The following is a 14849-nucleotide window of genomic DNA, read 5'->3' as shown; positions in this document are numbered from 1 at the left end:
ACCAACCAAGAATTCACAAAATGACAAACACCCAATTGAGACTCTGCATGCCGAATTATACCAAAAATTATACTCAAATAACACATGATCCAGAAAAGAGACGTACAAATTCTACAACCACCTAAAAAGAAGCAATTCCCAAACCTTCCATAACAAAGCCATCACCTACAGAGCGATGAACCAGGAGAAGAGTCCCCTAAGCAAGCTGGTCCTGGGGCTCTGTTCACAAACACAAACAGACCCCCAGGACAGCAACACAATTAACCCAACCATGAGAAAAAAGATAATTACTTGACACATTGGAAGAAATTTACAACAAAAAAACAGAGCAAACTAGAATGCTATTTGGCCCTAAAAAGAGAGTACACAGTGGCAGAAAACCTGACCGCAGTGACTGACCCAAAATTAAGGAAAGCTTTGACTATGTACAGACTCAAATCTATGTATAGGCGAATTCAACAGGTGTAGGTAGACCTTAACTCTATTTCTAGAACATCACTTTTGGTTAAGAAAATATTTACCAAATAAACATTTTCAAAAATGATACAAATGAACACAATAAAATAAGAATAACGAGGCTATGGGTACCGGTACCGAGTCAGTGTGTGGGGGTACAGGTTAGTTGAGGTCATTTGTACATGTAGGTAGGTGTGAAGTGACTATGCATAGATATTAAACAGCGAGAAGCAGCAGAACAAAACAAATGGAGGGAAGGTCAGTGTAATATAGTATATATATTACATATATTACAAATGGCCATTTGATTAAATTGTTCAGAATCACTAACCTTTGATGATCTTCATCAGATGACACTCACAGGACTTCATGTTACACAATACATGCATGTTTTGTTCGGTAAAGTGCATGTATATATTTAAAACATCTAATTTGAGGGGGGAGAAGGTGTTGTCGTGCCTTCCATCTTGGTGTGTTTGGACTGTGTCCTTGATGTGGACACCAAGGAACTTGAAACTCTCGACCCGCTCCACTACAGCCCCATCGATGTTAATGGGGGCCTGTTCGGCCCGCCTTTTCCTGTAGTCCACGATCAACTCCTTTGTCTTGCTCACATTGAGAGAGGTTGTTGTCCTGGCAACACACTCTGACCTCCTCCCTATAGGCTGTCTCATCGTTGTCGGTGATCAGGCCTACCACCGTTGTGTCGTCAGCAAACTTAATGATGGTGTTGGAGTCATGCTTGGCCACGCAGTCGTGGGTGAACAGGGAGTACAGGAGGGGACTAAGTACACACCCCTGAGGGGCCCCAGTGTTAAGGATCAGCGAGGCAGACGTGTTGTTGCCTACTCTTACCACCTGGGAGCGGCCCGTCAGGAAGTCCACGATCCAGTTGCAGAGGGAGGTGTTTAGTCCCAGGGTCCTTAGCTTAGTAATGAGCTTCGTGGACACTATGAAGTTGAACGTTGAGCTGTAGTCAATGAACAGTTGTTCCGCTTATGCTTTGAGTACACATCCTGGTAATCCGGCCCTGCGGCTTTGTGAATGATGACCTGTTAAAAGGTCTTGCTCACATCGGCTTCCGAGAGTTTTATCACACAGCTAGTGCTTTCATGCATGGTTCAGTGTTGCTTGTAAGGTTGCACATTTTGGGGAATATTCAGAGGTGGAACCTTTCCGTGGGAATTAACGGGAATATATGGTAATTAATATTAATACCATTTAAATGTAGATGTTTATTGCATTGAATATATTTAATATGGAGACAGAAACATAAACCTTTTACCTTATCATAAGTACACATAATTGCAAATGATTAAATCCTACCAAAAGACATTTCTTAAAACAATTTATTTACAAATGTAACTTTAAATTGACTCTTCATATGGGATGATTTCACTGAACAACAAAAGGATATATTGAATGATCGCATCTCCACGTTGCAGCAGGAGTTTCCAGGAGTTGGCGGATGCTTTAGTCTAGACCTCATGTGGCTGGAGTGTGTCAGCAGTTCCTGCAAGAGGAAGGCATTGATGCTATGGACTGGCCCGCCCGTTCCCCAGACCTGAATCCAATTGAGTACATCATGTTTCGCTCCATCCACCAACGCCACGTTGCGCCACAGACTTTCCAGGAGTTGGCGGATGCTTTAGTCAAGGTCTGGGAGGAGATCCCTCAGGAGACCATCCGCCACCACATCAGGAGCATGCCCAGGCGTTGTAGGGAGGTCATACAGGCACGTGGAGGCCACACACACTACTGAGCCTCATTATGACTTGTTTTAAGGACATTACATCAAAGTTGGATCAGCCTGTAGTGTGGTGTTCCACTTTAATTTTGAGTGGGACTCCAAATCCAGACCTCCATGGGGTTGATGAATTTGATTTCCATTGATAATGTGTGATTTTGTTGTCAGCACATTCAACTATGTAAAGAAAAAAGTATTTAATAAGAATATTTCATTCATTCAGATCTAGGATGTGTTGTTTTAGTGTTCCCTTTATTTTTTTTGAGCAGTGTATATTCACCCCACCTAGTATTGTAATCAAAACTTACCAGAAAGCATTGGCTCAGACAGTGTAGCAGTGTGGGCTCAATAGCATCTCAGTAGTGTGCAAGATCTTGAGAATCAGCACTACATGTGATGGAAGAATGCACTGTGCCTGCAGAGTTTCGCAATTCCATTGAATTGGGGATTGTTAACCCCGTTCCACTAGCGGAACCCCTCGCCAACAGCCAATGAAATTGCAAATACGAAACATAAATCTCATAAATCATATTTCTCAAACATACAAGTATTAGGCACCATTTTAAAGATACAATTCTCGTTAATCCAGCAACAGTGTCTGATTTCAAAAATGCTTTACAGCGAAAGCTCCACAAACGATTATGTTAGATCACCACCAAGCCACAGAATAAACACAGCCATTTTTCCAGCCAAAGAGAAGAGTCACAAAAAGTACAAAGAGATAAGATGAATCACTAACCTTTGATGGTCTTCATCAGATGACACTCACAGGACTTCATGTTACACAATACATGCATGTTTTGTTCGGTAAAGTGCATGTATATATTTAAAAAATCTAATTTGAGGGGGGAGAAGGTGTTGTCGTGCCTTCCATCTTGGTGTGTTTGGACTGTGTCCTTGATGTGGACACCAAGGAACTTGAAACTCTCGACCCGCTCCACTACAGCCCCATCGATGTTAATGGGGGCCTGTTCGGCCCGCCTTTTCCTGTAGTCCACGATCAACTCCTTTGTCTTGCTCACATTGAGAGAGGTTGTTGTCCTGGCAACACACTCTGACCTCCTCCCTATAGGCTGTCTCATCGTTGTCGGTGATCAGGCCTACCACCGTTGTGTCGTCAGCAAACTTAATGATGGTGTTGGAGTCATGCTTGGCCACGCAGTCGTGGGTGAACAGGGAGTACAGGAGGGGACTAAGTACACACCCCTGAGGGGCCCCAGTGTTAAGGATCAGCGAGGCAGACGTGTTGTTGCCTACTCTTACCACCTGGGAGCGGCCCGTCAGGAAGTCCACGATCCAGTTGCAGAGGGAGGTGTTTAGTCCCAGGGTCCTTAGCTTAGTAATGAGCTTCGTGGACACTATGAAGTTGAACGTTGAGCTGTAGTCAATGAACAGTTGTTCCGCTTATGCTTTGAGTACACATCCTGGTAATCCGGCCCTGCGGCTTTGTGAATGATGACCTGTTAAAAGGTCTTGCTCACATCGGCTTCCGAGAGTTTTATCACACAGCTAGTGCTTTCATGCATGGTTCAGTGTTGCTTGTAAGGTTGCACATTTTGGGGAATATTCAGAGGTGGAACCTTTCCGTGGGAATTAACGGGAATATATGGTAATTAATATTAATACCATTTAAATGTAGATGTTTATTGCATTGAATATATTTAATATGGAGACAGAAACATAAACCTTTTACCTTATCATAAGTACACATAATTGCAAATGATTAAATCCTACCAAAAGACATTTCTTAAAACAATTTATTTACAAATGTAACTTTAAATTGACTCTTCATATGGGATGATTTCACTGAACAACAAAAGGATATATTGAATGATCGCATCTCCACGTTGCAGCAGGAGTTTCCAGGAGTTGGCGGATGCTTTAGTCTAGACCTCATGTGGCTGGAGTGTGTCAGCAGTTCCTGCAAGAGGAAGGCATTGATGCTATGGACTGGCCCGCCCGTTCCCCAGACCTGAATCCAATTGAGTACATCATGTTTCGCTCCATCCACCAACGCCACGTTGCGCCACAGACTTTCCAGGAGTTGGCGGATGCTTTAGTCAAGGTCTGGGAGGAGATCCCTCAGGAGACCATCCGCCACCACATCAGGAGCATGCCCAGGCGTTGTAGGGAGGTCATACAGGCACGTGGAGGCCACACACACTACTGAGCCTCATTATGACTTGTTTTAAGGACATTACATCAAAGTTGGATCAGCCTGTAGTGTGGTGTTCCACTTTAATTTTGAGTGGGACTCCAAATCCAGACCTCCATGGGGTTGATGAATTTGATTTCCATTGATAATGTGTGATTTTGTTGTCAGCACATTCAACTATGTAAAGAAAAAAGTATTTAATAAGAATATTTCATTCATTCAGATCTAGGATGTGTTGTTTTAGTGTTCCCTTTATTTTTTTTGAGCAGTGTATATTCACCCCACCTAGTATTGTAATCAAAACTTACCAGAAAGCATTGGCTCAGACAGTGTAGCAGTGTGGGCTCAATAGCATCTCAGTAGTGTGCAAGATCTTGAGAATCAGCACTACATGTGATGGAAGAATGCACTGTGCCTGCAGAGTTTCGCAATTCCATTGAATTGGGGATTGTTAACCCCGTTCCACTAGCGGAACCCCTCGCCAACAGCCAATGAAATTGCAAATACGAAACATAAATCTCATAAATCATATTTCTCAAACATACAAGTATTAGGCACCATTTTAAAGATACAATTCTCGTTAATCCAGCAACAGTGTCTGATTTCAAAAATGCTTTACAGCGAAAGCTCCACAAACGATTATGTTAGATCACCACCAAGCCACAGAATAAACACAGCCATTTTTCCAGCCAAAGAGAAGAGTCACAAAAAGTACAAAGAGATAAGATGAATCACTAACCTTTGATGGTCTTCATCAGATGACACTCACAGGACTTCATGTTACACAATACATGCATGTTTTGTTCGGTAAAGTGCATGTATATATTTAAAAAATCTAATTTGAGGGGGGAGAAGGTGTTGTCGTGCCTTCCATCTTGGTGTGTTTGGACTGTGTCCTTGATGTGGACACCAAGGAACTTGAAACTCTCGACCCGCTCCACTACAGCCCCATCGATGTTAATGGGGGCCTGTTCGGCCCGCCTTTTCCTGTAGTCCACGATCAACTCCTTTGTCTTGCTCACATTGAGAGAGGTTGTTGTCCTGGCAACACACTCTGACCTCCTCCCTATAGGCTGTCTCATCGTTGTCGGTGATCAGGCCTACCACCGTTGTGTCGTCAGCAAACTTAATGATGGTGTTGGAGTCATGCTTGGCCACGCAGTCGTGGGTGAACAGGGAGTACAGGAGGGGACTAAGTACACACCCCTGAGGGGCCCCAGTGTTAAGGATCAGCGAGGCAGACGTGTTGTTGCCTACTCTTACCACCTGGGAGCGGCCCGTCAGGAAGTCCACGATCCAGTTGCAGAGGGAGGTGTTTAGTCCCAGGGTCCTTAGCTTAGTAATGAGCTTCGTGGACACTATGAAGTTGAACGTTGAGCTGTAGTCAATGAACAGTTGTTCCGCTTATGCTTTGAGTACACATCCTGGTAATCCGGCCCTGCGGCTTTGTGAATGATGACCTGTTAAAAGGTCTTGCTCACATCGGCTTCCGAGAGTTTTATCACACAGCTAGTGCTTTCATGCATGGTTCAGTGTTGCTTGTAAGGTTGCACATTTTGGGGAATATTCAGAGGTGGAACCTTTCCGTGGGAATTAACGGGAATATATGGTAATTAATATTAATACCATTTAAATGTAGATGTTTATTGCATTGAATATATTTAATATGGAGACAGAAACATAAACCTTTTACCTTATCATAAGTACACATAATTGCAAATGATTAAATCCTACCAAAAGACATTTCTTAAAACAATTTATTTACAAATGTAACTTTAAATTGACTCTTCATATGGGATGATTTCACTGAACAACAAAAGGATATATTGAATGATCGCATCTCCACGTTGCAGCAGGAGTTTCCAGGAGTTGGCGGATGCTTTAGTCTAGACCTCATGTGGCTGGAGTGTGTCAGCAGTTCCTGCAAGAGGAAGGCATTGATGCTATGGACTGGCCCGCCCGTTCCCCAGACCTGAATCCAATTGAGTACATCATGTTTCGCTCCATCCACCAACGCCACGTTGCGCCACAGACTTTCCAGGAGTTGGCGGATGCTTTAGTCAAGGTCTGGGAGGAGATCCCTCAGGAGACCATCCGCCACCACATCAGGAGCATGCCCAGGCGTTGTAGGGAGGTCATACAGGCACGTGGAGGCCACACACACTACTGAGCCTCATTATGACTTGTTTTAAGGACATTACATCAAAGTTGGATCAGCCTGTAGTGTGGTGTTCCACTTTAATTTTGAGTGGGACTCCAAATCCAGACCTCCATGGGGTTGATGAATTTGATTTCCATTGATAATGTGTGATTTTGTTGTCAGCACATTCAACTATGTAAAGAAAAAAGTATTTAATAAGAATATTTCATTCATTCAGATCTAGGATGTGTTGTTTTAGTGTTCCCTTTATTTTTTTTGAGCAGTGTATATTCACCCCACCTAGTATTGTAATCAAAACTTACCAGAAAGCATTGGCTCAGACAGTGTAGCAGTGTGGGCTCAATAGCATCTCAGTAGTGTGCAAGATCTTGAGAATCAGCACTACATGTGATGGAAGAATGCACTGTGCCTGCAGAGTTTCGCAATTCCATTGAATTGGGGATTGTTAACCCCGTTCCACTAGCGGAACCCCTCGCCAACAGCCAATGAAATTGCAAATACGAAACATAAATCTCATAAATCATATTTCTCAAACATACAAGTATTAGGCACCATTTTAAAGATACAATTCTCGTTAATCCAGCAACAGTGTCTGATTTCAAAAATGCTTTTCAGCGAAAGCTCCACAAACGATTATGTTAGATCACCACCAAGCCACAGAATAAACACAGCCATTTTTCCAGCCAAAGAGAAGAGTCACAAAAAGTACAAAGAGATAAGATGAATCACTAACCTTTGATGGTCTTCATCAGATGACACTCACAGGACTTCATGTTACACAATACATGCATGTTTTGTTCGGTAAAGTGCATGTATATATTTAAAAAAATCTAATTTTACATTGGCGCGTTACGTTCAGTAGTTCTAAAACATGCGATGATTTAGCTTAGAGCCCCATCAAATGACAGAATTACTCATAAAAAACATTGATAAAGATATGACTATTATAATTAGAGAGATACTTCTTCTTAATGCAACCGCTGTGTCAGATTTTTAAAAAACTTTACGGAAAAAGCAAACCATGCAATAATCTGAGAACAGCGTTCAGACAACAAAGAGGCCAAAGCGATATCCTCCATATTGGGTAGTCAAAACAATAGCATTAGAAATATTCACTTACCTTTGATGATCTTCATCAGAATGCACTCCCAGGAATCCCAGGTCCACAATAAATGCTTGATTTGTTCGATAATGTGCATCATTTATGTCCAAATAAATCCTTTTGTTAGGGCGTTTAGTAAGCAAATCCAAACGTGCGTGCAGGTCCAGCAGAACGTCGGACGAAAAGTTCAAAAAGTTATATCCACCTGCATTGCTTGCTGTTTGGGGTTTTAGGCTGGGTTTCTGTACAGCACTTTGAGATATCAGCTGATGTACGAAGGGCTATATAAATAAATTTGATTTGATTTGATTTGATATAACAGTCCGTAGAAACCTGTCAAACTATTTACGAATCAATCTTTAGGATGTTTTTAACATAAATGTTCAATAATGTTCCAACCGGAGAATTCCTATGTGTGTAGAGAAGCAATGGAATGAGAGCTCACTCTCTCGTGACCGCACATCATGAGACCAAGGCACTCTGCAAGACCACTGACTCAAACAGGTCTCATGAGCCCCTCCTTTATAGTAGAATCCTCAAACAAGTTTCTAAAGACTGTAGACATCTAGCGGAAGCCTTCAGAAGTGACAAATGACCCCATAGACACCGTGTATTCGATAGGCCAAGCTTTGAAAACCTACAAGCCTCAGATTTCCCACTTCCTGGTTGGATTTCTCAGGTTATGTTATACTCACAGACATCATTCAAACAGTTTTAGAAACTTCCGAGTGTTTTCTATCCAATACTACTAATAATATGCATATGTTAGCATCTGGGACAGAGGAGCAGGCAGTTTACTTTGGGCACCTTATTTATCCAAGCTACTCAATACTGCCCCTGTCACCAAGATGTTAACCAAAATATGTCACAATACCTAGAATTGCCTTAAGTGTATCCCACAAAAAAGGTTCACTGTTATAAGTTAACTTTTTTGATGAAGACATTTAGCTCATCTGGTAGGCTAGCGTCATTGGGCAGCTCGCGTCTGGGATTCATTTTCTAGTCCGTAAACGTTTTAGCCCTGCCACATCCGACGAGCGTCAGAGCCAATGTAGTCGGATTCAATCTTAATCCTGTATTGACGCTTTGTCCGTTTGATGGTTCGTCTGAGGGCAGAGTGGGATTTCTTATAAGCGTCCGAATTCGTGTCCCGCTCCTTGAAAGTCGCAGCTCTAACCTTTAGCTTGATGCGGATATTGCCTGTAATCCATGGCTTCTGATTGGGATAAGTACGTACGGTCAAAGTGGGGACGACGTCGTTGATGCACTTATTGATGAAGCCGATGACTGAGGTGGTATACTCCTCAATGCCATTGACTGAATCCCGGAACATTTTCCAGTCTGTAGCGTAGCATCCGCATCATCTGACCACTTCCGTATAGAGCAAGTCACCTGTACTTCCTGCTTTAATTTTTGCTTGTAAGCAGGAGGATATAATTATGGTCAAATGTTTTAAATAGAGGGAGAGCTTTGTACATGTCTGTGTGTGAAGTAAAAGGTGGTCTAGAGTTTTTTTTTTTTCCCTCCGGTTGCACACGTAACATGCTGGTAGAAATGAGGTAAAACTCATTTAAGTTTGCCTGCATTAAAGTCCCCGGCCACTAGGAGCACCATTTCTGGATGAGCATTTTCTTCTTTGCTTATGGCCTTATAGAGTTGGCATCACAGCATCAGTCTGTGGTGGTAAATAGACTGCTACGAATAATATAGATAAGATCTCTTTGTAGATAGTGTGGTCTACAGCTTATCATAAGGTACTCTACCTCAGGCGTGCAATACCTCTAGACTTCTTTAATATTAGACAACACACCAGCTGTTATCGACAAATAGACACACACACCCCTACCCCTCGTCTTACCACACGTAGCTTCTCTGTTCTGCCGGTGCATGGAAAATCCCACCAGCTCTATATTATCCGTGTCGTCGTTCAGCCACGACTTGGTGAAACATAAGATTACAGTTATTGATTTTATTTTCCAATGATTTCACGATAGCCAATAAGGATGGAAGTGGGGGTTTACTCGCTCGCCTACGAATTCTTATACGGGAGCCCGACCTCCGCCGGCTTCACTCTTTTCTTCCAGGAAATGACTGGGATTTGGGCCTGTTCCCGAGAAAGCAGTATATCCTTCGCGTCGGACTCGTTAAAGGAAAACTCTTCTTCCAGTCCATGGCGAGTAATCGCTGTTCTGATGTCCAGACGTTATTTTCGGTCATAAGAGACGGTAGCAGCAACATTATGTACAAAATCAGTTACAAAAATAAGTTAAACAACGCAAAAAAACTAACTAAATAGCAGTTGGTTGGGAGCACGTAAAACATTTGCCATCCTCTCCGGCACAGTTCTACAGTGAGCATAGCCTTGCTATTGAGAAAGGTCACCGTAGGCAGACCTGGCTCTCAAGAGAAGACAGGCTATGTGCTCACTGCCCACAAAATGAGGTGGGAACTGAGCTGCACTTCCTTAACCTCCTGCCCAATGTATGACCATATTGGAGAGACATATTTCCCTCAGATTACACAGACCCACACATAAATCGAAAAATAAATCCAATCCCCATATCTATTGTGTGAAATTCCACAGTGTGCCATCACAGCAGCATGATTTGTGACCTGTTGCCACAAGAAACAGGGCAGCCAGTGAAGAACAAACACCATTATAAAAATCAACCCATGTGTTTAATTACTTTCCCCTTTTGTACTTTTAACCATTTGCACATCATTACAACACTGAATGACATTTAAAATGTCTTTATTCTTTTGGAAATTTTGTGAGTAATGTTTGTTAATTTTTTATTGTTTACTTCACTTTTGTTTATTATCGATTTCACTTGCTTTGGCAGTGAAAACATGTTTCCCATGCCAATAATGCCCCTTAAATTGAATTGAGAGACAGAGAGGGCGTGTGTCTGTCAGAGAGACAGAGAGGGCGTGTGTCTGTCAGAGAGACAGAGAGGGCGTGTGTCTGTCAGAGAGACAGAGAGGGCGTGTGTCTGTCAGAGAGACAGAGAGGGCGTGTGTCTGTCAGAGAGACAGAGAGGGCGTGTGTCTGTCAGAGAGACAGAGAGGGCGTGTGTCTGTCAGAGAGACAGAGAGGGCGTGTGTCTGTCAGAGAGACAGAGAGGGCGTGTGTCTGTCAGAGAGACAGAGAGGGCGTGTGTCTGTCAGAGAGACAGAGAGGGCGTGTGTCTGTCAGAGAGAGAAAGTTTTGTTTTTCACTTTCGGTTTTGTACAGCAGCTTCAAAAAGCTGAAAGAGAGAGAGAAGAGGAGAGAAAATAGAGAGATGTCTGTCTCGCTCCTCCATTTTGTTTCAATGGAATTAAGATGATCTTATCGCTACGATGCTTTTGGGAAACCCAACTGAAAGCAAACTGTGTGTGTGTTTATCCTTCGTCTTCAACTGAGTGTAAACAGAGAGGAAGAGGCGAAGCGAATGGACTTACTCCGTGAAAAATCTGTCCGCGTGAGATGAGACCATTTTTTGTATGGTCTCCGAGCGTGTCGAATTACGTGACAGCAGCTAATGTGTGATCCCTAATAAATACCAAAACGATACCCGATCTCGCCTGCCTTCAATAATTGAGGACGTGTATTTCCATTGTTAGAGCGGTCACTCGGCTATCTTGTCACTATAATAGATATTATACATATTACGAGGCTGGTGAGGTCTGCACGCCGCATTACCGGGGGCAAACTACCTGCCCTCCAGGACACCTACAGCACCCGATGTCACAGGAAGGTCAAACAAAAAAATAATCAAGGACACCACCCCCCCCCCCAAATTAAATTATTTATTTAATTTGACCTTTATTTAACCAGGCAAGTCAGTTAAGAACAAATACTTATTTTCAATGACGGTCTAGGAACAGTGGGTTAACTGCCTGTTCAGGGGCAGAACGACAGATGTGTACCTTGTCAGCTCAGGGGTTTGAACTCACAACCTTCCGGTTACTAGTCCAACGCTCTAACCACTAGGCTACCCTGCCGGGAACTACAAGCACAAGCATTTCCCTACACTCGCATTAACATCTGCTAACCATGTGTATGTGATAATCTTTGGTATAAATGAGGGAGTCGCTGAGGAGCATGCCTCTTCAGAAAGCATTCCATAAACATTACCAGTCAAACGTTCGGACACGCCTACTCATTCCAGGGTTTTTCATTATGTTTCACTATCTTCTACATTGTAGAATAATAGTGAAGACATCAAAACTACGAAATAACACATATGGAGTCATGTATTAACCAAAAAACACAAAAAACACACAAAAAAAGTGGTATTACATATCAAAATATATTTCATATTTTAGATTCTTCAAAATAGCCACCCAGCTTTGCACACTCTTGGCATTCTCTCAACCAGCTTTATGGGGTAGTCACCTGGAATGTATTCATGGAATTTCTTTCATTTTTAATGCATTTGAGCCAATCAGTTGTGTTGTGACAAGGTAGGAGTGGTATACAGAAGATAGCTCTATTTGGTAAAAGACCAAGTACATATTATGGCAAGAACAGCTCAAATAAGCAAAGAGAAATGACAGTATATCATTACTTTATGACATGAAGGTCAGTCAATACGCAAAATTCCAATAACTTTGAATGTTTCTTCAAGTGGCATTGCAAAAACCATCGAGCTCTATGATGTAACTGGCTCTCATGAGGACCGCCACAGGAAAGGAAGACCCAGAGTTACCTCTGCTACAGAGGATAAGTTCATTAGAGTTACCAGGCTCAGAAATTGCAGCCCAAATAAATGCTTCACAGAGTTCAAGTAACAGACACATCTCAACATCAACTGTTCAGAGGAGACTGCGTGAATCAGGCCTTCATGGTCAAATTGCTGCAAAGAAACCACTACTAAAGGACACCAGTAAGAAGAAGAGACTTGCTTGGGCCAAAAAACTCAAGCAATGGACATTAGGCTGGTGGAAATCGGTCCTTTTGTCTGATGAGTCCAAATGTGAGATTTTTGGATGATCTCTGCATGTGTGGTTCCCACCGTGAAGCATGGAAGAGAAGGTGTGATGGTGCTTTGCTGGTGACACGGTCAGTGATTTATTTAGAATTCAAGGCACACTTAACCAGAATGGTTACCATAGCATTCAGCAGCGATACGCTATCCCACTTCCTTAAAAATATGTTGTTGTTTATTTGTACCAATGTACTGTCCCCATTACAACAAAAATACATGTACATTTTGTCCAATAAACATTGAATTGGACTGTAGAATTCCTTTCATTCTTATGAATGACTGTTAGGGAGTGCCAATATGTCAGACCGGAGGCTTCAAACACTCTCAATGGCAAATACACAGCATCAGCAATCCAGGGTTTATATAGCTCATTGGTCACAACGCAATTTCATGAATTCCTTATTGGCAGAACAACACGCTGAGCCTGATGCCGCGTTCCCATACTTGTCAGAACTCGGGAAACGTCCGACTTGATGATCCGTTGTACGCGGCACGTGTATAACTACAACCAGTTAGCCAGTCGGAAGTGCCCGAGTTTACTAGTTCCAACTAGTACGTGAACGCGACATGCTACTGAATGGGCCTTCTCAGAAGAAACAGCTGTGTGTTTTTGTCAGCTGCTGAAAGCCATGCTGAACCCACATGGTTCGGAGTGACATCCACTTCTAGTCAATGCCTAACAGCGTGTCGAATTATTTCTACAACGTTATTGGTATGGTTTGAGAACACCTTACTGTAGTAAAATCGATAACATAGCAGCCGTATATCAAGGTGACAACAGAGAGAAATATCGTATTCATGCAGAATAAGAGTGACCAGCTAGCTTGATAGAACCACAAACATTACTCTTAAAATATTATTTCTATTATATAAACAAACCCAAACACGTCGTGTTCAGACAGTTGTCCAGGTCCATACCTGGTGAAGCAGTATTCACAGTGCGCTCCTCTCTCATTCACCGTCAGGACGTAGGAATAGGCAGGACAGGCAAACACGAGGTCTCCGACAGCAAAGTGCTTCACAGCCCGTAGTCCCCTGCCTTTCCCCGGGCTAGCGAACCTCTCCGTCCCCGCTATTCCCTCGTTCTTCATTAAACCATTCATCTTCAATGCCGTGTGTGGTCTGTTCACCTAGGTGACTAGCTACCGCTCTCTTTTTGTTCTGTTTTGTTTTTTTACTTGCTTGTTGACTACCCCGAGTGTGTTGACGTTAGCAAGACAGCGACCTAGATAACATTGGTTGTGTCCTTATGCAAAGAAAATAAATATATGCAATGATCAGACTTGCTAGCGTTGTTCCTTGTATGTCTTTTGGCTAGCTGGCTTCAGCTACACACACACACTGACTACAGCCTCTCACCAATACCAAAAGGCAAGGCTAACTAGCCTAGCATCATATGGTTAGCTTGTCACTTCTACGACCAGTCCTTGACTACGACACATTGAACTACAGGATACCGAGGTCCTAATGCCACGTTCAAGTGCCAGTCGGAACGACGAAACGTTTCAGACTTACAAACGAGTTGTAGTAATACACGTGCCGCGTTCAACCAATGAGCACTTCGGACATGTCCGAGTTTCCTATTTCTCGACAAGGTAGTGAACGTGGCATAATGCCCCGATAGTTTCAGTGTGAGGAATGGTTTAGATGTTGCTGGAGATAATATCGAAAGATGTTTCATAACTATCTCATTGTTCTATATGTCTGTGGTATTATCACACTCACTAGTCTCCCATTGGAAACGACATGGTGTGGTCTATCTAGGCAGGGTAACCTCGTTTGGGTGATTTCTGGTATATCATCATGGCACGTTTTTCGACAAATTCAGTTTTTTTTTTTACCCGATTTAGTATATTACCATTGGACATTAATGTTGAAAGTTCAATTTATATTCCTAGAACTTAAGTTGAAAATGGTTTTGTCGCTGCTTCTTATTGACAAGGTGTGTTGATAAATAGCCAATAAGCAGAAACAGTTGGTGATATATTGAAAACCTAAACCTAAAATGTACTATCTACACATACAGTACCAGTCAAAAGTTTGGACACACCTACTCATTCAAGGGTTTTTCTTTCATTTTACTATTTTCTACATTGTAGAATAATAGTGAAGACATTAAAACTATGAAATAACACATATGGAATCATGTTGTAACCAAAATAAGTGTTAAACAAATCCAAATATATTTTAGATTAGCCACCCTTTGCCTTGACAGCTTTGCACACGCTTGGCATTCTCTCAACCAGCTTCACCTG

The 14849-nt window shown here is 42.5% G+C and overlaps 1 protein-coding gene across 2 annotated transcripts in view; it reads right to left on the bottom strand.

Moving 5' to 3' along the window:
• LOC109885002 (N-lysine methyltransferase SMYD2-A) overlaps nt 1–14227 on the bottom strand; it is a 48294-nt gene extending 34067 nt beyond the window's left edge. The window contains exon 1 of one of the 2 annotated variants that reach the window (XM_031787720.1): nt 13513–14227. In XM_031787720.1, the coding sequence (XP_031643580.1) occupies nt 13513–13697 (185 nt within the window). In that variant the 5' untranslated portion in view covers nt 13698–14227. The remainder of the gene's footprint in view (nt 1–13512) is intronic. The other variant, XM_031787721.1, reaches the window with a different exon arrangement.
• Between the last annotated feature and the right edge of the window lie 622 nt (nt 14228–14849).

This window comes from Oncorhynchus kisutch, linkage group LG14 (genome assembly GCF_002021735.2).
Source record: "Oncorhynchus kisutch isolate 150728-3 linkage group LG14, Okis_V2, whole genome shotgun sequence".
Taxonomy (NCBI): domain Eukaryota; kingdom Metazoa; phylum Chordata; class Actinopteri; order Salmoniformes; family Salmonidae; genus Oncorhynchus; species Oncorhynchus kisutch.
The sequence above is the reverse complement of the archived record's forward strand: the minus strand, read 5'-3'. Positions and strand labels throughout refer to the sequence as shown.